Source organism: Eutrigla gurnardus (assembly GCF_963514095.1).
Source record: "Eutrigla gurnardus genome assembly, chromosome: 11".
NCBI classification, from domain to species: domain Eukaryota; kingdom Metazoa; phylum Chordata; class Actinopteri; order Perciformes; family Triglidae; genus Eutrigla; species Eutrigla gurnardus.
Window position 1 is genome coordinate 26,128,287 of NC_139925.1, and position 26,561 is coordinate 26,154,847.

The 26,561-nt window shown below is 43.6% G+C and overlaps 1 protein-coding gene across 2 annotated transcripts in view; it reads left to right on the forward strand.

The window, feature by feature from the left end:
* Positions 1 to 26,542, forward strand: part of pdzd8 (PDZ domain containing 8) — a 43,377-nt gene extending 16,835 nt beyond the window's left edge. Inside the window, exons 3-6 of one of the 2 annotated variants that reach the window (XR_014597983.1) lie at positions 263 to 365; positions 20,366 to 20,528; positions 20,626 to 24,049; positions 24,088 to 26,542. Coding sequence is in view for 1 of the 2 variants with exons in the window: in XM_084021606.1 (XP_083877732.1) it covers positions 263 to 365; positions 20,366 to 20,528; positions 20,626 to 22,979 (2,620 nt within the window). In the remaining variant the exon portion in view is untranslated. Of the gene's footprint in view, positions 1 to 262; positions 366 to 20,365; positions 20,529 to 20,625 lie in introns of both variants that reach the window. The other variant, XM_084021606.1, reaches the window with a different exon arrangement.
* Positions 26,543 to 26,561: the final 19 nt, after the last annotated feature.

The window sequence follows — 26,561 nt, forward strand, 5'->3', positions numbered from 1 at the left end:
AAAAGAAGAAGAAAGAAGATTTGAAGGAGTCTTTGAAATGGAACAGCCTCGTCTCAGCTGCTGTTGTCCATGTGGAGTTTTAAATGCAGCCTCCGTAGGATGAGGCTGCTGAACGGGGACACAGCTAATGGCCACGATCTTCCAGGGCCTTTAAGACGAGGCGTTTAAGAAACGCAAAGCCAAAATTGACCAAATTGCTGCTTCTAAATGTTTTTGTGGTAGGATGACACAGTTGCTCTCATGTGTTATCGCGTCCCTGCAGGCTGTTCATCCTGGGCTCCTACGACAGAGAGACCTACGTACACTGCACCCTGGAGCTGAGCACCCAGCAGTGGAAGGAGAAGACACGCAGCTCCATCAAGCAGGTGGGTTCTCCTCCCGTTCGCTTTCCTTCTCATTCCTCTGCTTTAGGATTGCAGGGAAGAATGTTTCATGTGCAGGATGTTTGTTGTTTTAATTGTTCTTTTAAACAGATCTATTTAAAAGTACACATTTGGTTAAAAGTTACCAAAACATTTGACTTTCACACCTGGTACTGCTCTCTCTCGGTTTCAAAAACAGGAGACAATGAGGCCAAATCCTCCTGGTTTAGTTCCTTACAGCAACATGACGTGTGGGCCACACAGTGTAAACAGCATTGCCATGTTAAACCCAGTAAGACGGCAGATTGAAAGTTTGATGGAGGTTCAATACACCTGAGAAGTAGGACAGTCTTTGGTGGCCAACACACAGGTGCAGCCGCTTCAAAATGCCTGACGATCCTGTGTAGCGGGTTTGTGATCAACCAGGTGATCAATGTGGGTTCAAGCAGACGTGGAGGTCTAGATGTTGCTCTGCTCTGTTGGATGAGGAGGGAAAGTAAACCATAAAAATATACTGAGGAAATATATAGTTCATCCTGATTTAAAAACCATGAATATCAACCTTTTCGTCGTCTGTTCCTGCCACATGTACCGCCATCAAAACAGGAAGGAAGTGGTGATGTAGTTAACTTAAAACATGATGCGTGGCGCCCGCCAGCCATGCCCTACTGTATGAAAACAATGGATTTGTGGGCGACATGTTTCTTGCAACGCATCACAGTGTGATCCTCCCTTCTGTGCCATTACTCAAGTTGTGTATTTTATACATTTTTATTGGAGAAACATGAACGTTACTCATCTCCCCAAAGAGCTGTGATTGTCAAATATACGTTATTGACAAAGATGGTGCCGCTGACATTTCATTGCAGCTTTATTGTAAGAAACTCTAGCAGCCTTTAATATAGCACCTCTGTAGTCTTTCTGACAACGCAGAAAGACTAGTCACCCATTTACACAGACATTCACGCACTGATGGTGCAACCTGCCCGTCAGGATGGAGCTGACATGTTCATCACATTCGCACGCTGACGGCTCGGCCTTCAGGAGCACTTTGGGGTTCAACCTAATGTTACATTAGTAACGGAACGTAGCTACGTTAGCTCGCTAGCTAGCTAGCAAGATGAGCTAACGCGTTGTGAGGTACGTTGTATGAGGTCAGAGATGTAGTTCACTGAGCGGTTTCACACTCAACTAAATGATATGACGACAAACTAACGACACACAAGACTTTCTGGACTTGAAACATTATCTTTTAAATTGGCAATCTTTTTCTGAAATAAGGTCCCATTTAAAACACCATAAGGGGCCGGACTTATATGTCAACAAAGCACAGAGAAGCTCTGATAACAACACACACAGGGAGAGTGACCCCTGTCTCTGCTCACATCACTATAACTGTACACAGACAGTAGTTGTTTGCTCCTATGTCGGTGTTTTAAATATTGAATTGGGCAGCTTTTTAGAACCGGAGCTTTTCAAACGCTCAGAATTGTGTAACACAAACACTTCTGATGCCTCTAACGCCGGACACCTTGTTTAATTGACACATTAATAAAGGCTTATTTTCATCTTCCTTGCCTTGATGAGATTGTCCCATTGTTGACATTTTGAGCAGCAATGAAAATGCTCAGGTCCCTCCGGCAAAACCTTTTTCTAATTGCTGCAATTTAGAGATATTACAGTTATCACATCAGGCTTGTTTGGAAGTGACTAATGACAGTTTAGAGTGAAATGTCAGCCCCAATTACTGGCTCTGGCTGCAGCATGGCTGCTGCTGCTGCTGCTATCCTAGTCACACAGTTCTGAATGACATTTGCAACGGCTCAAAGATTTTTATTGTGTTGAACAGTAATTGTTCTGCACTGTGCTTTAATATAATGACTGTCGAGGAGTTGGGTCTTCGTCCAGCGGGGGGCAGTGAAATATCAGGCCTTCCTCTCCCACATTATATTCTAGTATATATAACCATTTCTCTCACTCTGCAAATACAAATAACAAACATGTTAACACGCTAATGTTGCTAAGGTTGTCCAGTGGTGTTAGAATGTTAGCTATAAACTATTTATGCTACTCCTGCTTACATGCTAATGTTGATCATCAGTGGTGTTTATCATTATAAAACAGCCTACTGAGAATGTTACTACTTTATGGTTATTAATCCATCTGATATGAACTGAGCTGCAGAGACCAGAATTCAGGAGGATTTCATCAGTCCAGTCGGTCTGTTTAAAGGCTGTGTTTTACTTCAAAGGGCGTCTTCAATGACTGTATTCTATAAAACTGAAAATCATTGTTTTTTTACATTGCTATTCTGACATCCTATGACAAAACTAGACCTTTACTATCCGAAGATATCGTCCGTTGTTTACCTGTACCTGCCACCACAATGAGACGTAAACGTGACGTCTACTCCAAAACGCTGGTTGAACACTTACACAGCGGCATCTCTTACTTTCTGACGTGACTTCTATAGCTCGGTGTGCTAGACAGCAAAACAACACCATATATGTACACTTCACATAGAACCTTCCTCCAGAACAGATCCCATGGACAGTGAAGGTGCAGTCAGTAATCCAGTAAGTAATGAATATGTGAAGTGTTCCACCCCAACACTCGACCAGCACAGCTGTCAGCAAAACCCTCTCCAAGTGGAGCCACTTCAAAGCACTTGTGTCCCTTTTTTGGTTCACATACACATAGAAATGCAGATTCACAGTGGCATTTGAGCCTGGTTTATCAGACTCCTCCAGTCCGCATGTCCCCAGCAGGACTCTGTAGTAAGGATTAAAGGCTATACCATCTGGAAAAGGTCAATTTCTTGCGCTCCCTTTTCCCCTGATGATTGCCAGATATGAGCTTCCCTCTCATGAAAACAGCCGCTTGTCTTGTGTATGTTAATGCTGTTCCTGCCATTTGAATATCCTCTCATTTTAACCGGTGCTGCTCCTGCGTTTCACGGGTCCATGTGTCTGTCCTCACGAGGGGACGTCCATTCTCATCAGGGACTCTGTTCAGCATGTTTTTCAGTCTCTATCTTTCACCTGGATATCACTGTTTGCTTTCTGGATCCACACACTCACAATACCAGATTTGAATGGGCCTGAGAGAGACACGCTGTTTATTTAAGGATTTTTATCAACTGCCAAATGTTTCAATTAAAATATTTATTTGAATACTTTACTTTATTTGTTTTAGATTTAACCAGATTTAGTACATGTAGTCAAATTCAGTATGTTTGAACAATAATATTTCCTGGAACATTATTTCCTCTTCCAGGAGATATTGTATTATGCTTATTCCCAGGTTCCTACTTGTATTGCCGTTTTCTAGAACGTGTTGACATGCTTATGGCTCCGTCTCTTTCTGGCAGGAAGGTGCCGCCAGGTCGCCAGGCAGCGCTTCATCTGAGGGTTTCATTAAAAAAAGGAAGAGAATGTTTCTATGACAACAATATCTTGACAACATAGATCCTTTCTAATGATATACCAGCATCTCCACTTTGCTTGTATTATCTATTTGGGCTATTATCTGTTTGATTGACATTGTTTTTGTTCCACCTTGAGCATGCTACTTCTCCCATGACGAGCTTGTCACTGCTGGATCCGGCAGTCCAAGATAACACATACGGCGAATGTTACTCTCCAGTAACAAGTCCGTCTGGTCGATCTGCTCCCAGTAATGGGCTTTTCAGTTTTTGTCATGGAAGTATCTGTCTGACAGACACGACAACCAAGCTCTGCCTCCATTTTGTACAGTGACGTCACCACCTGTAGTCGACTGCTCGTTTCCACCCGCATCAAAGTTAAAACTCTGAAGTCCCAAAGCCGACCTCAAAAGTATAGCGATGCCTACATTTAATAAGAGCTTTCTTAAAACATTGTCGTTGTAAAGTACTGGTGCTCATAAAATGGGATATTGTACAATTTTTAATGGCAAGGTATTGCAATATCTACCTAGCAACCAAACGACACTAATCATTTGTGCGTCAAAAAAAAGAACTGACAGTTTCAATTCATGAACTGTCCCCAGAAGGTGATCTCTTTGCTACCTTGTCTGCTTGTTTTTTAGGAGGATATGGATCAGGTCTCCGTCTTTGATGGGAATCCAAAACCACATGTCGGAACTTTTAGAAAGATTTCTTAGCGTCTGATCTCTAAGATCAGATCAGATCAGATTGAAGAAACTAAGGACATGTCCTTGTTTAGCAACCCACATGGACTTGGACAATATTCAGAATGAACGTATGGTATTTTGTACATAGATTCCACTTTGGTTCAATATATTTTAATATGACTACTGACTACTGGATTTGGTGCCTTCTTGACCGAGAAAAGGCAGACAGTGACTTTTTGGCGCATGTGGATGGAAGACAACAACTCCCACAATGCACAGCTCTAGGCCACTCCCACTGATCTGTCCCCCCTCGCCAGCCCCCCGCCGGTTTGCACTCACACAGCGGCATTTTCATTATATAAGGGCCGGTCCAGTTCCGCTCACACCCCGAGTCTGTAACAGGTCTGTAGTGTCAGTGGGTCCCACCACTGGTCTGTAGTCTCAGTGGGTCCCACCACTGGTCTGTAACAGGTCTGTAGTCTCAGTGGGTCCCACCACTGGTCTGTAGTCTCAGTGGGTCCCACCACTGGTCTGTAACAGGTCTGTAGTCTCAGTGGGTCCCACCACTGGTCTGTAACAGGTCTGTAGTCTCAGTGGGTCCCACCACTGGTCTGTAACAGGTCTGTAGTCTCAGTGGGGTCTGCCCCCTGTAGGCGGGGTGAAAACATGAGGAACTAGTGTTGTAGTCTCACCCCCTCTAACCAAAGAGCCTCCAATGAGGCAAATATGGTCATTTGCTCCTTTCCAGAATAGAAACACAGAGATCTCTGGGGAAATGAGGGAATGATGCACGACCATTCAAACACACTACCGGGTTTCTAACCATACTCATGCAAATTGGTGAAGTATTCCTTTCATGCTTTTATTTATTACTGAAAATGTTTTTTTGTTCACATAAAACTGACAAGAAAAATCTGCCGCACAAGTCCTATAATAATCACCTTGTATTTTGATGCAGATGCAGAATGAGTAGCTAGTGTGACCTCGGTAGAGGTGTGTGCTGTTGTCAGTGCTCTCTGGTTCAACATATTTCTTTTGTAAAAATACAAACGTTACATTTACATTACAGCTTCTTTTTCATTGAGAATTGATGAGACGAAGAATACAATTTGAGGAAATAACTTTCTATTTGGATTTTTGCTTTTCATTGGAATGTTAGTTAGTAAAACGTACTTTTCCAAATATTAAATATGTCTCTGCTTTTTTATTTGGACATGAGCTGTTTCTAAGTATATTTATTTGTAAGAATAGTTATGTTGAGCAGTTGAGGGCTGTAAGGTGACTCCATGCTAGGAGCTTCCCAGACAGACAAAGATGTCCCTCAATCTCCAATTGGTCAATGTTTACTTCAGCCACTTCATTGTGCTGTGTGCATCTGCACCACACCGACCACCTGTGAGCTGCTGTTCCATTACAGAGTGTGAGATTGGGTGTGTTTGTTTTTTTTTATTGCTCATTGATGGTGTGTGGAGGTCGGATGGGGGTGGGGTAGGGGGGGTGGGAACTCCGTCAGGCGTGTTTGCACATCTGCCCCGCTGATTCCATCGTCGGCCCTGAATGCTGATTCTTGCTGACAGCTTGACCGAAGGCACATATGACGTGCACTCGCGTACACGACGGCTCAACATCTCGTTGTGTAACGAGGATCGGCCGCCCTCCGTGGCTTTGTGTTGTGTATTCCCAGCTGTACCAGGCTGGATGTTGTGTGTGGTCAGTCTCATGGCCCCGAGCCCAAAATCATCCAGTTTCCCAGACTCTTCCCAGGCACAGTATTTTATCCATAGCAACATGTGACTTCAGTGATTAGGATGTCGGAGTGTAGAGGAAACATGGAGCACTTCCCATCAGACATCTGTCTGTCTGTTTAGAGTCTCTGTCAGAGATCACTATTTAAGGGTTAGGCCAGTAAAAGCCAGACATGCACTTCTACAAACTCTGATATGATGGATATGCTTGTCACATGCAAGTACGGATGTAAATATGAATTTATCAAGTCTGCTTGGCTCTTTCAGCATTAACAGTTCTTCACAATGAAACTGGATCAACACAGCCATCAGAGAATATTGTATCTGTTACTGCTGAGGCTGCTGGTCATGCTTTTACTGTTCTGACCCGTCCATCTGTGACCTGAAACCTCCGGATCAGCCAGGCCACGGTTCTTTTCCCGTAACATAGTCAACACACACACACACATACACACACACACACACACACACACACACACACACACACACACACACACACACACACACACACACACACACACATACATACACACACACACACACACACACACACATATACATACACACACACACACACACACGCGCACACACGCACACGCGCACACACACACACACACACACACACGCACACACACACACACACATACACACACACACACACACACACACACACACACACACACACACACACACACACATATACATACACACACACACACACACACACACACACTCACACTTCACCATCACAGTGGTTGTTTGATGTTCCACTTAGGTCGTCTTTGTGTCTTTAATCTGCCCCGGACACCCGATGAAAGACTGAGGCTCACTCACACACACACACTCCTACACACACAGAAACACACACACACACACACAAACACACATAGGAACATACACACATACAGAAACACACACACACAAACACAAATGCACACACAAACACACACCCTAAACAATGAGTCATCTAGTGCTTCAAGCACCAGACAGGCCACAGATTAATTTTCCATTCAGGACTTTTGGAGTACAGTAGGAGCAATATCATCCATCACTGTATATTACATTTTCTATCTGTGAAATATTATCATGTCGTCAATATCCTGGAAATTCTAATTGAACCGCTTATTGAGAAAATAACGAATAGAAATACCTGTCTAATACAACAAATTAAATATTTACTTAATTTTGACAGATTTATACAGAACCTGCCTTTGGGGGGAAATATATATTTTTTATTACATTTCAAATGCATACAGATTTTTTCTCATTTAACAAAATGTAACAAACCACTCAATCATTGTAAAACAAACGCATGTAAAACATTTAAAAATATGGCTCTGACCGGTCGTTGGCTACTCTCTGAACCCCCACGATACAGGACTGGAGATGCATAATAAATTATATTTATGGAAAATACTTGTTTTCTTTGTCCTCAGAATAATAAGTTCATTAAATTCTGGGATCAGATACATGAGAACCATACCACCAGATTTTGCAGAGGAATTAATGATTCTGTAATGTAGTTCAACTTCAGCAAACCTCATTGATTTTAATTTGATTTCCTCTCATGATATATTTTCCATTGCTCTTGCACACAAAATAAAGAATTACGGAAAAATGTTGATCCAAATCAAGTATACACTAAAGTTAGAAAAGCGTATGAATTCAGACGAGGAAATATCAACACAACGAAGTTACCAGTTTTTGAATATTTCTGCTGATGTGATGGACACGTTGCCTGTGTTGTGGTCAGCACAGGATTTAATCTCTGGAAGTGTCACAGTGGCATCAAGAGAGGAAATAAAACTAACAAAAACCGAACTAAATTCTCATCTAAATGAATGGAAAAATCCATCCATCCATCCATTTTCTACCACTAATCCTGTATTTAGGGTCAAGGGGGGCTGGAGCCGATCTCAGCTGTCATTGGGCGAAGGCAGGGTACACCCTGGACAGGACGCCAGTCTATTGGAAAAATCCAAATAAATGAAATATATGTAACCGTCTGATGAAGTAAAGGTCATTAAATCATGAAACTTTTTTTTTTGTTAAGCTTTTATTCATTTTAAATATGATATATTGCCTACATGTTTTTTTCCTTCACCTTTGTCATTTTCCTGTGGCACACATCGACTCGTGGCGGATGACACATTCACCGCTCGTTTCCGCCTTGCTGGTCCAATTAGACGGCCTCTTGTAATTCTGTTTGACAACGGCTGGCCGCTCGGCAGAAAGCATATTAAAGACATGAGAGGTTGGTCCCACAAGCTGTTTGTTTCTAATCGTTTCTTCCATGGATCAATTCACCGCAGATGAAACTCAATAGAGCAGCTGCTATGTGCATGACAGACAGAGACACGGCCATATTACAGGTTGCTTGCTATTTTCATTTGAAATGTACTTTTCGGCTGCTGAAGGCGTCGTCTCCCATTAGAGCAGAATGAGCTGTTACTCTGTGGAGTCAACATGGACACACACTCCAAAGAGTGCTGCCCTGATGAGTGATCAGCCAGGTGTCGTTGTCAGACATCAGTGTTTGCAGCTAAAGACCATCCTGTGTCTAAATATAGTGTTTGACAAGGCACACACACTTTTCTCAGTTACTGAACTTTGAGTGTTTAAGTCCTTCACTACATGATCACTTCACATTAAAAACAGATACAAAGCAGCAGCTTCCATTAAAACATTTGGTAACACTTTTGTGTAAGGGTTTGCCATTTCCAAATATTTTCCTGATTTTTTCACGTTGCGATGTGAACATTTAATGTCACGATTATTTTGCTCAAAATAATCTGGATTCCTGATATCCATATTATTCCAATATGTTTTAAAACTCTTTAAATGGCCCTTAAATATACTGGATCACTTTACATTTTGTTAAGAAACAAATATTGTTATTGTCACAGATAAGACACGCATCTTCTTATATGATCATAAATCACAAGGTCTCTCTGAATCAATAACAGATCAATATATATATATATATATATATATATATATATATATATATATATATACATTTATACATTCAATAAAATGTATTTTTGTTTCTTGTCATTTTAAAACCAGGCCTTACTTTTTCATTCCCCTGCCATGATCATGATCATGATGTTTCCTGAAAACAACTACATGTATGTCATTTGTGGCAAATCACAGCACAAACGCTCCACTTTTATTTATTATTACTTGTATTTTCACAGTCTTCTACTTCAACAATTATATGACAAAATGCAACTTTCATGACATGTACAATTGTCTTTTTAATTGGGAAACATCATCACGTGTAATTAATGGTACAATTAAAAAATGTATGCCTTTTATGTCTCTTTCCATTGAATACCAAAATAAAGTCCCACGGTTGTCCAGCTGAAGGGGCGGGACTTATCCTCTCTATTGGAAGTGTACAAATTTAAGTCTGCCTTTATTTTTCCTATAAATAGAACCAAAGTACCTTAAATCTTTTTTTATGATACTTGGTACGACATAATAGGATATTATCAAGTTTAAAAAGGAAGCAATACCAAACATATTTGTATCACATAGACTCTGTTTGAGGTTTTAGCCTTTGGATTAAGTATCTTGAAAGACATCCAGCAGTGAAAACCAGTAAATTCATGTTTAACAAACTCCCAATAATGTTTGAGTTAGTGACGTATGAAATCAGTCCGAACGCCCTTTGATTCCATCTAGAAGGATCTGTTTTTCTTCTGCTTTGTCAGTGTTATTTAGAGTGATGCTAACCACCGACTATTTTTGCTGTTTGTACTTCTCCTAACAAAAAATTATATTAAATAGGATCTATTGTGCAGCAGCAGAGCCAAATTAAATAAAAGCATTAACTTTTTTGCTCTTCCTCCCTGACTCACTGAGGGATGAGGGTTTTTGTCTGTTGGCTGTTTTGAATAGCTTGTAATCTTTCAATAGGATTTCATAGAGACCACTTTATATACCAGAGCTTCTTGCTCTCACCTCAGTAGCACTGTTTTATATATATATATATATAAAACTATATATATATATATATAACTTTTTACTGATCACCTTCATTATGGAGTTATTTCAGCATCCTTTTAATATGGTTATTGATATTAAACCCCAGCTAAATAGTTTATTCTTGTTCATCCAGCTGTAGTAAACCAGCTGACGTGTGTCTAACTAGATCCAGTGAATATGGTGAAATCCACAGAGCACCTCTGGATGATGTCATGAACTCAGACAGAATGGTGTCTGGTTTCCTGGTGGATCTTGGACTTCAACATGTAAAAAGCAGCAATAGTGGTGATTTCAGCTGTGATGGAGGAAACCTGGTTGGTGTCTACATAGTGTCTAGTGTCTACGAGTGATGTGATCCCACGATCTAACTTGCTTGAGTGACAAGGTAAAAATGAACTTCACGTTACGTGTGAGCATAAGAGCCTGATATAGGCTTAAATCAGGTGAAAAACCATGCAAATGTTATATGAATGATAAGTAAATGTTGCTCCCTGTAGGTTCCAAGAAGCGGAATGACACCGTGGTAATCCCAACGTGTGAAGCAGCTGGTGAGGAAGGAGATAGTGTTTGCATCGGTGTTCAAAGGAGACGAAAAACTGAAATGCCAACTTGATAACGAGGGAAATGGTGTGTTGCTCTTCTATGCACCGATGCTACTAGTTTAGAATGTAGTTGTCGGTCTTTATTCAACCAGGATGATGTAACAGTCATGACAGATCATTTATTTTTAAAGCCAGTGACAGCTAGAAAAAAGGGGCCGTGTGGGCAACCAAACCACAGTGGCTTTCCATACAAGTGCAAATTAGGCAAAGCACCCTTTTTGTTTGCTTTGGTCCCCATGACAACTCCTTTGTTCTTTATGCTTTTGAAACCTCCTTCCTATGATAAAAAGGCAATTTGAAAATTCAGTTTGAGCCGCATGTGTGTAAAACCAAACTTCAGCTGTGATCACTGAGACATTTTCTACTTTTCTAGATGTTTCCTGTGGTGACATTTTATTGATAGCTGTGAACACACCAGCGCAGGTGGTCAGTGGATGTTTTTTGCCTCATAATACTATTGAGTTAATCACAAACGGAGAAAGGGCGTATGAGAGAGTAATGACGGTATCACAAATGAGATGCCGAGAGTGAACTTGCATCCGTTTGCCTTCATTACCATTTTTCTATTGATTTCCAGGCTGAGCCATTGTGGGTTAGTATTTCGTTTCTGTAACAGCCGTTGGTCCAGAGTCTGCAATGCAACAGCTCCCTTACAGCATAACATGTCTCATCACAGCAACTGCCTTGTACACCATTATTCCCCATAAGATCTTGGGCTGTCATTTTTTAGATTTTATCATTAGCCAATTAACATATATTCAGAGAGTTCAAGCTAAACCGGACACAAAAACATTACAATTAAGACAAGGTAAGTTTATTTGTATAGCACTATTCAGACGCAAGGCAATTCAGAGTGCTTGACAGAGGCAGAGAAATACTTTAATTACAGAGACATTCAAATTAAGTATAGAATTAAATAAACTGCTGGCTGTTATTTGGTATGTGCAAGCTGCCTTCTGTCTGCACAGCCGAACAATACTTTGTATATTGATTTTTTTAAAAGATAGGAAAGAGTCTTTTTTCCATTCAAAGAACCAACGAAGAGTAAGGCTGTCCTATCATAAACAGAAACAAGGTATGATGGAGGTAGTGCACAGAACATTAAAAACAAACTGAACATATCAATAGAAAAGACATAAAAACAAAAGGAGAACTACAAAATCATTACGTAAGGTTCTAGTTTTCACAGCTTTGTGGTTTGTGCATTATATTAATGTTTCCAAGTAGGCTGTTAGACATGAAGACTGAAAGTTGGGTTTATGTTTTGCAAATTTGCTGGATATAAAACTTTGCATATAAGACAATAAGAAGAAAAACTTTCATTGTTCTTTGAAGTTGTAAAATACTGATATGTCTTAATGGCATCGTTCATCAGACTTAAGGGCTTTGCTTTTTGAACACATCATTTTTTCTCAGTATGATTTCAATTTTCTTTAAGAGTTATTTTTTTATTTAATGAAAATTGTGTGTATATGCGTGTGTGTGTATATATATATACATATATACATACATATATAAATATATGTATGTACTGTAAGTCAACACATGCCTGTGACAATGTGTTTGAGAACATGTACTACAGATGTGCGTCACCGTCGTTAACGAGCCTAAAAAGTAGCCAGCACGTAAACACCTGAGCAGCTACTGGCCCTGCCCCCCACCCTCAGCCCAGTCCACCCCATCAGCACCAGGGCTGCTAATTAGATGTGGCAGGGAATTGCTGCGCACTTGCCTCGCAGCGACTTGTACCCTATAACCATACACAAATCGATCTGACATGTGGTATTATATTAAATTACCAAGCAGTGCAGTGACAGGGAAAAGGATTTGCTCAACCCCCACCTCTGGGCCTCACACACACACCCTCCCAGACCTGCTGGAGAGCAGGAGGATGTTCATCCAAGCAACAGGAGATGCTGCTCCATCCGAGCTCTCCGTCAAGCTGGGGTTGAGGACCAGCCTGCAGCTAGCCACCTCTCCCTCTAGACTGCTTCCAGTACAAACATAACCCTCTGTTGACTTATCCCATCGAGGCCAGTATAACCCACTCCACTGAAAAAAATGTGTATGTTTACATGTATTACTGTTGGGATCGGCAACTATAGTTTGCTACATGTAGAACAGTGCAATGTGAATTACAGTCGTGGGAAAGATTAGCCCCAGCAAGCTACATTACAATCTAGTAATTTGTAATTGGTCAGTCAGAGCAGGCAGTAACCTCTGGTTCTGAAAAGTGAAGCCAAATCCAAAGTGCCTTAAACTTGCATTCTCTCTAATGACCATCAGGGGGTGACTCCTCTCTGAATATATATATATATATTTATTAACATCAGTTTATGGTCTCAATCTCTAGTTTCAATTCTTCTTCAATCCAGCATGATGTTCATTTAGTACATTATGGTCCATTTAGAGTCCACCAGACCAGAAAGCTGGGGATGCTTTAGGGGGCGGGGCTACCTGCTGATTGACAGAACTCTACACAACGAGCACTCTTTCAGTGTTTTTCACTTCATCAAAGTTAATTGTAACATTTGGTCACCTAGATGTCTTATTCAGTGCCTGGTTGTCCTTCCTCCACCCTCTCGTGTCACTTCTGGTTACAAAAAAAAAAATGGAGACAGCAAAAAAACAATTTGTGGCGTTATAGTGACGAGGCAATAGACATGGGACAATATGAAAATGTCATAGCACGATTATCTTGTCCAAAATAAATGCCTTTTTTTGTGAACATCCTTTTTAGTGAAAACAAAATCTTAAATGAGGTAAAAATAGCAACATTGTGTGAATCTGTTTTTTTTATTCCTTAATAACTCAAAGTCCCAGTCGGCAACATTTGTTTGATCATATTCACTGAAGCCGACACTACACTCCGATAGAACAACATAAATCATTTTAGAAATCGTTTTAGAAAAAAAAGAGCACCTCTACGTGCACATAGACCCTGTTGTTTGTTTTGCAAAAATCCGACAGCGCCCGGATCATCCTGTCCAATCAGCACGCAGGGCTGTGTTCGTGCACACACAGAGCCCCTCCCCCCTCGAGTCGTACCACTATCACGGGGGGAGGTGGAGGGAAGTAGCAACAAGCTTCCAATTCCTCGTTAAAAACTGAAATGAGGAGGTCCAAAACAACCAAGGAAAAGAAAACACCGGTGGAAAAGAAGGAAAAAAAGAAAGATGGCGACGGTGCCCGTGATAAAACCTGAGTCAACATCGGACCCGCGTTTCAAAGGTGGCGTGATATAAGGGATTTCAAAGGGCACGAAGTGGAGGGGAAGGAGCTCGGTGGACGTGGGGGAGGAGTGTGAGAGTTGTAAACGTTCAAAATCTGACAGAGTGCCCTCAATCCGCTGGACTTACCGACTGGGACTTTGATCCGGTTCTATTTTTTACTTCTTGCTTCTATTTCCGATTACTCCTATAATGGGATTTATCACCATCAACTTATTGTGAGTTTTTTTTATCCTGATCTGCAATACAATTTCATTTTGCCACAACTGTGCAAGGTTTGGTCTCAAAACCTTCCACATGCGAAGTTGAGCTCAAAACAAAGGTCAAGTTTATAGATGGTGTGGTCCAGTGCTGTATAGGGGGCATTGACCCCCCCACTTAACTCTCCGGATTTAGCGTAGTAGCTGGTGGGATCTAGGATTGGGTATCGGTTGGGTTTTATCCGATATGGTGCCTCCTCAGTATTTTTTAAAAGGTTCCGGTGCTTAAATACCTCTCGGGGAACCCGGCCCCAAACTCGGTTCTGATCAACAAGTGATACACCAGCGAGCAGCACCGAAATGAGGCACCGGAATTTTCCTTCTTATTCGGTCTGGTTACTACCATTTACGTTGGAACCGGTGCCATACTGGTACTGGGTTTCGGTACCCAACCCTAGTGGGATCCTATCCTAAGTTTGATATGAGTTCATGGGTACATTTTAGGACATAAATGAATACTGTCACACATCAGTGGTTGTTGACTTCAATATCAGCCATAAATGTGCAGCATAGTGTGAACTTTAAGAAGCCCATGTGAGCTTTAGAACTATAAATCGCCCTGATATGGTTCCATATATCCTTAAATAAAGATCTATGAGAGCAGATTTCACCATCAGCAGATGGAATTATTAGTAGTTCAGCGTTTGCAATCATGAACAATCACACCAGAGTCCACTTGGAAGTGAACCAAGAGACACCTTTTCAAGTGGTCTGGTCTGCGTCAGGGTGTTGACGGTGTTCACAGCAGCACAAACAAACTGAACTAACAGAGCAAACAGACGGGTTAGCGTGAAAGCACCCGACTCACAATTTCTACTTGGTATCTTTCCTTTATGTTTGGAATTTGGCTCAATCCACGTTCACAAGGTTACATCACCTGTCCAGTTATTTTCTGTTCTTGGCAGAGAGCAAAGTATCCATTTCCTCAAGTTTATGTGTGTGCTGTCCCATGTTTTGCGAGGAAGCCCATGATATGTCAAAGTGTAATAGATGCTTTTCTGTTTTATTCAGGGATGAAAGGGACACTTGTCTGTGTTTTTTTTCTCCTGGAGGTTAAAGAGACAACTTTAAAGCAGTGATAGCTGCCATTTGAACATATTAACCTTTCATTTGTTCTCTGTGGCAGTGTAGATAAAAGAGAGACTGGGTTTGCTGAAATAGATAGTGAATTACTCCATTTCCATCCGGCCAGTTTGGGGCTGCTTCGTTCTTTGTTTGTCTTTTGTGCTCAGAGACGAGGAACCGAGAGCTGCTTGTTGTCTTAGTCGATGGTAACAAGGTTAGTCCAGTCAGTGGTGCTCAGCCCCGAGAGAAACGCCACACGGCTACTTTCTCTCATCTCACTGCTTCTCCACCGAACAGTCCAGCACCCAACACACACTTTAATAGGACAGAAAGTCTAGTCTGGTGTGGGTGTAAATATATTATTTTGACCTTGTTCCTAATGAGACAATATTCCTACTAAGCCGTTTACATGGCTGATGAAAATTAATATTCCACAGACTGTGTATAGGAAGGCGACGTCGTCATGGTGACGTCACCAATTGGTTTGGCGACTCTGGTTGTGAAGTCTCAAGTTCGGCCAATACACGTTTTTTTTTTATGCAGAAAAATAAAATAAAGCACAAATACCAAAACATATTCTTAAAAAATGAAAGGAATGATGGCCAAAGTAACGAGTAGTTTAAGTAAGTCTTCCTTCGGTGTATGATGATGGTTTTTCTGGGAGTAAACCTCTAGCTTTTTATCACTGCAGAGCAGCAGTCTTATCACTTGAGTTTTCTGTGCAACGACATATCATTAGGCATGTTGTCTGTGACTGTGCATAAAATTCTACGTGACCACTTTCAATAAGCTGGTTGATGTCCGAGTCGTGTCCTGTTGTTGTTTCCAGCCGGGACAGAAGCTACCTAAGTAATGGTGATTGTGTGATGCGGCTCAATGAGCCTGTAGCCTCCACATTCTCCCCAACAGCAACCTGTTGCCTCTGCAATGTTGTTATCGTCTTCATGGAAGAGCTAACACGACCTGATCACATTAAACCTGGAGCCCCCTCACACACACACACGGCTCGAGAAGGCTTCACAAGATCTTTAAATATCAGAGAACAATATAAAGCCTTGAAACTGATTAATGCTCAAGAACAACTCATACAAAAAGATTTGTAGTTAAGAGGCACAACAAAAGTGATTTTAGAGAACTTATCATATTCATCCATTTTCTGAGAGTGAGTGGGGCGTGAGAGTGAGCGGGGGCGTGAGAGTGGGCGGGGTGTGAGAGTGAGAGGGACGTGAGCGGGGCGTGAGAGTGAGAGGGACGTGGGCGTGAGCGGGGCGTGAGAGTGAGCGGGAACTGAGAGTGAGTGGGGCGTGAGAGTGAGCGGGGCATGAGAGGGATGTGAGTGGGGCGTGAGAGTGAGAGGGGTGTGAGTGAGAGGGGCGTGAGCGGGACGTGGGTGGTGAGTGGTAAGTAAGCGGGTCGTGAGAGTGAGAGGGGCGTGAGAGGGGTGTGAGAGTGAGCGGGACGTGGGTGGTGAGTGAGAGGGGCGTGAGAGTGAGGGGCGTGAGAGTGAGCGGGGCGTGAGTGGTGAGTAAGCGGTCGGGAGAGGGGCGTGAGAGGGGCGTGAAAGTGAGATGGCCGTGAGTGGGGCGTGAGAGGGACGTGAGAGTGAGCGCGGCGTGAGAGTGAGCGGGGCGTGAGAGTGAGAGGGACGTGAGCGGGGCGTGAGTGAGAGGGACGTGAGCGGGGTGTGAGCGTGAGAGTTGCGTGAGCCGGGCATGAGAGTGAGTGGGGCGTGAGAGTGAGAGGGATGTGAGTGGGGCGTGAGTGGGGCGTGAGAGTGAGAGGGATGTGAGTGGGGCGTGAGTGGGGCGTGAGAGTGAGAGGGGCGTGAGAGTGAGCGGGACGTGGGTGGTGAGTGAACGGGGCGTGAGTGGTAAGTAAGCGGGTCGTGAGAGGGGCGTGAGAGTGAGAGGGGCGTGAGCGGGGCGTGAGAGTGAGTGGGACGTGGGTGGTGAGTGAGAGGGGCGTGAGAGTGAGCGGTGCGTGAGTGGTGAGTAAGCGGGTCGGGAGAGGGGCGTGAAAGTGAGATGGGCGTGAGAGGGACGTGAGAGTGAGCGGGGCGTGAGAGTGAGCGGGGCGTGAGTGAGAGGGGCGTGAGCGGGGCGTGAGAGTGAGAGGGGCGTGAGAGTGAGAGGGACGTGAGCGGGGTGTGAGAGTGAGCGGGGCGTGAGAGTGGCGTGAGCAGGGCGTGAGAGTGAGAGGGGTGTGAGAGTGAGAGGGGCGTGAGCAGGGCGTGAGAGTGAGAGGGGCGTGAGCGGGGCGTGAGAGGGGCGTGAGAGGGGTGTGAGAGTGAGAGGGCCGTGAGTGGTACGTAAGCGGGTCGTGAGAGTGAGAGGGGCGTGAGAGGGGTGTGAGAGTGAGAGGGGCGTGAGCGGGGCGTGAGAGTGAGCGGGACGTGGGTGGTGAATGAGAGGTGCGTGAGAGTGAGGGGCGTGAGAGTGAGTGAGAGGGACGTGAGCGGGGCGTGAGATTGAGAGGGACGTGAGTGGGGCGTGAGTGAGAGGGACGTGAGCGGGGCGTGAGAGTGAGTGGGGCGTGAGAGTGAGAGTGGCGTGAGCGGGGCGTGAGAGTGAGCGGGGGGTGAGAGTGAGAGGGATGTGAGTGGGGCGTGAGCGTGAGAGGGGCGGGAGAGTGAGCGGGGTGCGAGAGTGAGAGGGCTACAGATGAATGCTACTTGGACAAATGTGTAAACAATGAAAGGCTAAGGTCTATGTCAGAGTATACAGTTTAAGAGAATAAGATTGTCGTAATATCCCACATGAAAACGTGCGTGAATGCTAGTTGGCCTCTGGAATTTTCAAAATTGTCTCGGGGAACCCGGCCCCAAACTAGCTCTTTTTTTTTTTGCACCCCCAACCCCTTTCAAACTCGTTCCGACGCCGCTGGCGGAGCGTGAGAACGTGTGACAGTGAGAAATTGGATTTAGGCCTATATATTTTTTGTTGAATAAGGCCAATGGATTTGTTTAATTTTGCATATGAATTTTGTGTTATATTCCTTGTGACATAGGCCTACGTGTAATTTTTTTCTGCTCCACTCCGCTCATTAGCTCTGCTACCAGTTTAGGAAATTACCATATTTGGTCACTTTGGCAGCAAAGCTGCACTCTGGGCAGCAACCTTACTGGATCTGAATTCATCTGGATTCTGGTGTGAAGCTGCAAACAAATTTAGCTTCATAATTCAACATCAGGTGTTAAAGTATCTTAGTGGCTAACTGCATTTGATTGAAATAGAACTTACAATCCCTGACTTTCTTTGTATGGACACAATTTGAACCGTTGTCACACTGAAGTGGAGGAACACACTAGTGGGCTGGTCTTGGTCTCTCAGGTTATATTTGCTTAAATCTGGTAACATTGCAGTATTATTTTGGCTTCCAAGTCATCATTGGTAATACATCGGTGTAGACTAGGAAGCCGAGTGTCTCAGTAACTAGTTTACCATAAGAGTGGATTGGGACCAGCATCCCTCAGTAAACCTGCCCCTGTGCCAGCTTGTATAGATGATCTGCTTATTCATGGCCAGCTCTAACTCAATCACTGTCTTCCACCAGAACCATAACCAATGACAGCAGGGAAATTACAGTCATTCGTCTCCGTCTCCCCTCATCATGTGTGCCGTCCTTTTCTGTCTACGAAACGAGGACACCTGTACCGTCCTCTCTCTCTCCTCTACCTCATTTAGCTCTGTACCAGGAAAGACCCGACCATATATGTCTCTGCAATCTCCACCAATCACAGTCTTGCTACTGTAAACGTTTGATTGAAGAGCTGTCGGGCTGGAAACGGGTCACCTCCGCATCCTACCAGGTGTGTTGTGGGATATGTGACTTGGACTGTGTGCGGTGGCTGTTATTAAGGCAGCCGGAGTGTGGGCTTTAATTGCAGCTCTCTCTTCTACCCCAGGATTGCAGCTGTCACTTTGAGTGTGTCATCAAAGTGCTGGAGGCAGATGTCAGTGCTGCACTTTAAGCATTTGTCAACAGTTTATTCTCATTCTTGTTGTTTTGCATCTAGACTGAAGAGATTTGCGGTACCTGTAGACATTTAACATGAGGAATTCAAAGGAAAAAATTTGAAGTTGAAGTAAATCTGTCTTGGCGCAGCTATGGCTTTCTCCATCTCCATTTTTTCTCTATCTGTGATATGGTTTTGACTCATTCAGGTACATGAATGTTACTCAGCAGTTTCTCCCTTCTCAGCATATTGAATCATGTCCTACATTTGTACCTTCAAAAAGATCTGTGTATTTTGATTTGCAAATAAAGAAATGGTCTATGTGCCTTTTTCTCCTCAGATTACTTTTTCCTCATTGTAAATCTATTATGGGAGTCCAAGAATTGACACCATCATATCTGATGGCCCTTTGTTTGAGCTTTATATTTTATGAATGATTCTTTTCAAATGTTAGTTCACCAGTGCTTCAGGCTCCTATTTGAGGTCACTCTAAAATCTGTGTTGCTTTTATTTGTGTTCTTATTTTATTGAGCCAAAGTGTTGAAAGAAAACAAATTTCAAAACATCTTAAACAAGTCAATTATTAATATTTGTAATAATTAATATTCTGAAATGTTTAAATGTTGCAAAAACCCTTCACAAGTACACCTTAATTTATTCTGCTTAATATTTAAAGAAAGTGTTACATGTGAGAAGAGAGTTTGGTGGGGTGGAAGAAAGAGTGTTTAATTAATTTCTTTACATGTTGCCAACATGTTGTTAAACTCTGAACTAATACCTCGTATCAATCACAGTGACAGACTGTTTACATTGTAAACAATTTACTTATAGTTGATAAATTAGCTGTAGTCATGTAGACCCCTAGTTGGTCTACTAATTAGGCTAGGAGATTTTCATTCAAAGCATTGGAAAAAAAGTAGCATTGTGGTATCGAATTCAAGGTATCTGAATCCGTATTCATGTTCAAATGATACCTGGCCCTAATGACCTCTAAATTAATGTTAGTCCTCATCCTACGTTTTCTCTCGTCCCATCATCAGACGGAGGTTATCAAGGGGCCGTGTGGCAGTGTGGGGATGACGTTCAGGCACGTTCCTGCCAGCGAAGGGGACGCAGTGCATGTCAGCATTGAGACCGTCACACCGAACTGCCCTGCTGCCTTGGCCGACCTGCAGAAGGGGGATCGTCTCATCGCCATCGGAGGTTCGCCATGTTTGTTAATTGACGGAACATTTCTGATAATGTCAGTTCTTTGCACTAATGATTGAAAAATGTTTTCCTGTTCTTGAACTTTTGACAGGTGTCAAGGTAACATCCTCAGTTCAAGTGCCCAAACTGTTGAAGCAGGCTGGAGACAGGGTGGTGGTACTTTACGAGAGACCGGTTCGTCACCAGACTCCAGCTTTCGGAAGCCTCGGAACTCTTCAGGAGGGGTTTGGACAGCTAGAGGAAACTGGTTTTATTTCTCAGCCAGGGGGTTATGAGGAGGACCCGGCCCCTATCACCACTCTTTCAGATATATCTGACGGCAAAGACATGGACTCTGAGTTTGAAGAGTTGATTGTGGACTCAAAATCTAGCCAGTCTGCTGGCCCTAACAGCAGCACCACAAATGCCAGTGATGCTAAGGAGGATTCATTACTTACAGTAAACCAAAGCCCCAAACGGACTGTGGCCAACTTGGCCTCTAAGCCCCTTGGTACCATATCACCCATCCTTAACCGCAAGTTAAACCTGGTGGGTCTCCAGTCACCACTAAAGCCCCAGCCCAAAGAATCACCAAAGCCCTCGCCACATAAGACCAATAGTGATCCCGTGGAAGGTCTACAACGCCCAAACGTCCCTCCCCCACCTCCCCCTACTCGCCCCCCAGTGCCGCCAAGACCTCAGATAAGGTTGACATCAGCCTCCTCAGAAACCAGTCTTTTGGAAGGTGTCGATTCTGTTACAACTACTCATGCTACTGTTGTTCCTACCACAACCACCACCATCAGTGCTACTGAAAAATCTCCAGAAAAAGCTCCTCTCTCTGGAGCTAATGAGGACAAGGCTTGCCCTGAGAAGATGTGTGTCAAGCAGGCTGAGGCGAAGCAGTCTACCAGGCCAGTAGAGTCCAGTGATGAGCAGACAGTCCCCTCCACTGTGACCAGCAGCAGCAAAGCCGATCAAGCAAAGGACAAAGCTTCAGAGAGTTCCTGCAGCATGAGGGACAGTCTAGAAGACCACTCCCTCTGGGAATCCCCAGAAATCATGTTTCGTAACCAGACAGCACGCTGGCCCAAGGCCTCTTTCGTCTTTGAGGTGGACAGCAACCATAAGTACCTTAATGTGGCCCTGTGGTGCAAAGATCCCTTTAAGCTGGGTAGTTTATTGTGCCTGGGTCATGTCAGCCTCCAGCTGGAGCATATAGCCCTGGAATGCATGGCCACGTCTTCTGCAGAGTACCAGTGCACCTTCAGGTTGGGGCCTCCAGAGCCTAGAGCTAACGTCAGTCGCACTACGCTACGCAGCCTTGGCAGCCACAAGGGCTTCAATGAGAAGCTGTGTTATGGAGATGTTACTCTGAACTTCTGTTACTTAGCTGAGGGCGAGTTAGAGTATTCAGGAGGGCTGGCAGAAAGTGAGCGAGAAGGGAGTCTCCATGATGAGGATCTGAGGGAGAAGGAGCATATCCCCACTGCACAGCGTGATGACCTGGCCTACCCCACTATGCACTTGGCGGAGGTTCGTCACAACTTCCAGGACACGCAGTTCCAGAACCCCACGTGGTGTGCATACTGCAAGAAGAAGGTCTGGACCAAGGCAGCCTCTCAGTGTATGGTCTGCGCCTACGTTTGCCACAAGAAGTGCCAGGACAAGTGCCTCACGGAAAATCCCTTCTGTGTGGCAGCCACTGAGCGTCGCGGTGCTGATCCTGAAGCCAAATCCACCATTAACCGGGCCACCACTGGCCTGACGCGCCACATCATTAACACCAGCTCACGCCTGCTTAACCTGCGCCAGGTGCCCAAGACTCGGCTGGTTGAGCAGGTGGTTGATGTGGTGCCTGGAGCAGTGGAGCCCTCACCCAAGCATACTCCCAACACTTCAGACAATGAGAGCAGCGATACTGAGACCTACACCGGCGGCGCCAGCCCCTCAAAGCAGCCCATCGGCAGCGGTGGCAGCAGTAAACTTGTACGCAAGGAAGGTGGCTTGGACGACAGTGTGTTCATTGCTGTGAAGGAGATCGGCCGCGACCTGTACCGAGGGCTACCCACTGACGAGCGCTCCCAGAAGCTGGAGTTGATGCTGGACAAGCTGCAGCAGGAAATTGACCAGGAGCTGGAGCACAATAACGCCCTGCTGATGGAGGAGAGGGAGGCAACAGATGCCCGGCGCAAGGCCCTTATTAGTACCGCGCTGGCCAAGTCTGGGGAGAGACTGCAGGCCCTCACCCTGCTAATGATCCACTATCGGGCAGGCATCGAGGACCTGGAGTCAGTGGAGAGCACCTCTCCTTCAGAGCAAGGCTTTAAAGGCAAAGGGGACGGCCTGGAGGAAGAGTCCCTGATGGGGACAGAGGTCTATGACAGTGACATGTGCAGCCCCGTGGAGGTGCAGCTGCTGGATGACATTACGGAGGAACAGATCTGTGTGGAGGCGCTCCACTAAATAAGACTGGAGAGGAGAAAGAGGAACATGTGCTTTGGGCTCGTGCCTCCAAACAAAATTATGTCCCGTTTGATTTTTGAGATTTCAGCAATCCATTTTAAATATCGGGTATGTTGGAGTCCAGTGTTTGATTCACACGCATTTTTTCTTATTTTTACATGAAAAAGAAAGGATGGTTAAGGAATTTGCTACCTTTAAGCTATTGATGTTTTGATTTGCACAGCAGGACGCCGTTTCCATGCTCTTGGTTTTTAAAGGGAAGCTTGAGAGCTACACTATTATCTGCCCTCAGTAGTGCTGCATGTTTATCCTCCAGTTTTGTTTTGTTTCTGTGGCTTCAAAATGTAATTTGTAAGCAATGAATTGAGTTGGCTTTCTTGTCTGTAACTGCTTTGACGGAAGGACTTAAGAAAATGTGCACATTTCTGTGTTCTACTCGTCTGAATCATCTTAACTTTGGGGAAGGAAAAAACTCATTCCATATTTGTTTGCTGTGGGCAACAATCCCATGTGAAGGTGAACTTTTGAGTCTCTAACAGTGTGAATACTACCAGGGAAAACATGTAATTTAGTCGAGGACCCTGCAAGCAGTCGTACATATCTTTTGTTTTCAGCACCTTTTTACTGTAATATTTGTTAGAAGTGACTCACAAAGCTTTTTGGGATTTCAGCAGCTGCATAACTATGAGTGGAATATTATATATAGTTTCCCCACTTTGTTTTGGTGTATTTGTTTGTATTAGGCCAAACTTGTTTTAACCCATATATTTTCTTTCCCTCGGAGGAGGAGCTAATTCTGTTTTGTTATAATTAATACATTTCTTTCTTTACAATTCTTGTTTTTTGTCTTGCCAAGTCACACTTGAACATCCAATCATTATCTAACAGTCAACTATGGAACATTGATAACTGATCAAAACTTTCATGGGTGCAATGTGAGAAAACTGGACACCTAATTTATGTTTTTGATTAATCTCTGAATGAATGTTACGCAGGAGCTTTCATGTCATGATGTGAAAATTCTCCCAACGTTTATTTAATTGGTTTTGTGCGTGCGTGCGTGCGTGCATGTGTGTGTGTGCGTGTGTGTGTTCCATGCTTCAAGAAGTTATGCGATGTGATTTATTGCAGATCATTTGCCTTGGTGAGTTGTTTTCAAGCCCAGATGAATGTATGTTCAGCCCTTTCTGTGTTTCGTGGATATACAGCTGTTTGGCACTGCCTTCCCTCATTCCCTTGCTAAACATCAAGCATTAATGTATTGTGTTAAAGTGATTCTATCATAAGCAGCTACAGCTGTAAAATGCTATGCTATCCCAAGACAGTCTCACAGCAGTTTGTTAAATAGTCACAGAAATGAAATCTACTGATTTCTGTACACGGACACACATTATCCAAATGTTTTTGTGTCGCTCAGCACAACTTGAAAACGAATGTGTTTCAATGGGGGGTTTGGACATTACGCCTCTTAGTCCTGAATGCGTCACTGCACAACAACCCCCACCCCATAAGTAGTCTGTCTCAATATTTAATACTACGTCTCCACCTGGACGTTGCATAGTCACATGGATGCGTTTAATTTGTGTGTCCACTATGAAAAAGGATCCTAATTAACTTTCCATTGACATTGTTTTTGTTCTGAGCGAGGAAAAAAAAGGACAATTCATGTCCCCGTACAAGAAAACATTAGATTGCGTTTGGTGATTGTTTGACAAAGTGCTACAGACTGGGACTGGGCTGGCTGTTCATCTTTCTCTTCCACCCTCCAAGAGCCACTGGACTTGTTTGTGAGGAGGAAAAATCTACCCTGAAACACTGAACCTTCTAAATCTATTTATTGTCCTTTTCTTCGTTTATTCTAACGGCCACATCACATAATACAAATGAGTCATTAGTGGGTACTCTGAGACTGAGGTTGTTATCAGTCGGTCAGAGCTGTGACGTCCAATAAGCACACAGGAAGACATTTACCAAGTATAAAAATAGGTCTGATCGAAAGTAAGTGGGCAAAAACCCTTTGTTATAAAATGTCTAAACATGAACCAGGACTGCTGTTGGAGTAATACATTGGTTGATTGAGGCTTATTAGTTGCTAGAACGCTGCACAGTAGTACATATTACAAGGAAAAATAAATACAAATAAACTGGACAGTTATAACGTTAGCAATCATTTTATTGGTAAAAAGTACAATATGCGTTTCACGTTCCAGACTAATGGATCCAGAATTTGGCCAACTCTTCTAGATAATCCAACTGCTCCCTTTACACTGTTACACATTTTCACTTATTAGAGCTCGTTACAGCAGTCACAGCACTTGGACATCAAGGCGGCATGTGTGTGGTGATGAACTACTATAATGATTTTTGTGGTATCGTACTGTTTTGTCATGGCCCAGCGGACCGTGGCCTGTAGCCCGGTACCAGCACCGGGGTCAGGTTGGGAACCACGCTGATGGAAGATTCATCACGTACAAAAATGATAAGACATCACCCAAAATGCAGTGAACACTAGTTGAGTGCAAGTTAGTAGAGGGTAGATTTTTGTCAATGTAACGTAACTCCAAAAGAAGCTAACACGACAAGAAAAAAATCAGCCGGACTCCGAGGTTCTCCTGTTCTGTTGCTCATGTAGATATCGGCTTGCTGGCTGTTATACCTGTCAGCCTCTCAGTCTCTGTATAGAGAGGAAGTCCCGATGTTCCATCTGCATGGTAGGCACCGGCTAGACAAATATTCTCTTGATCCAGTTTGGGTTGTACCATAAATTCCACATGTTGATGTCAATTTAAAAGATAATGTTTCAAGTCCAGAAAGTCTCAGAGTGTCGTCGTGTTTAGTTTAGTGTGAAACGGCTCAGTGAACTACATCTCTGCTCTCACACAACGTACCTCACCAACACGTTAGCTTGTCTTGCTAGCGAGCTAGCTAACGAAGCTACGTTCCATCACTAATGTAACGTTAGCTTAGCTGCAGTATTTTATCCAGCGACTCCTCACTGCTGGTGGAAAGGCTTTAGTGTTCACACAGTCTGATACTTAAACAAAATGAGAGTTTATTGACGTGTAAAAGGATATTTGCAATTGACAATCATATGTGTAATTGATGGTACAAACAGGATCTCTTGCTGTAGACCACCACATGGGTATTTTTCCCAAATAAGGTCCCACATGACCACCAGAAAGGGGCTTGGACTTAGCCTATCTATATCCAGATTTTTGTGCAATATTTCTGTAGAAAATGAAGCTGATAATCAGGAATGAATCCCCCATGTCTGTGACCTTTTTTCTTTCAACCCATGTAATGTGTGCGTCCATCTGTCCGTTCGTGTCACCTGAGGGGGTTTTGGGGGACCGATGAGGACTCCATGAACCCCCTCCTTCGGCCCGAGAAGCGCTGCTTTTGCTGCTGCATCTGTTAAAATGTGCTCTTCACACAAATCCTAATCCAGCAGGTCCAGGTGTTTGTTTCTCTTTGTGTATGTGAGGGATGTTGTGCACACTTTTCAAAAGGCTCATGTGATGAAGCTTTATTGTACATAACCTAAATAAACAAGCTGAAAATGATTTCCGTCGCTGTGCTTTG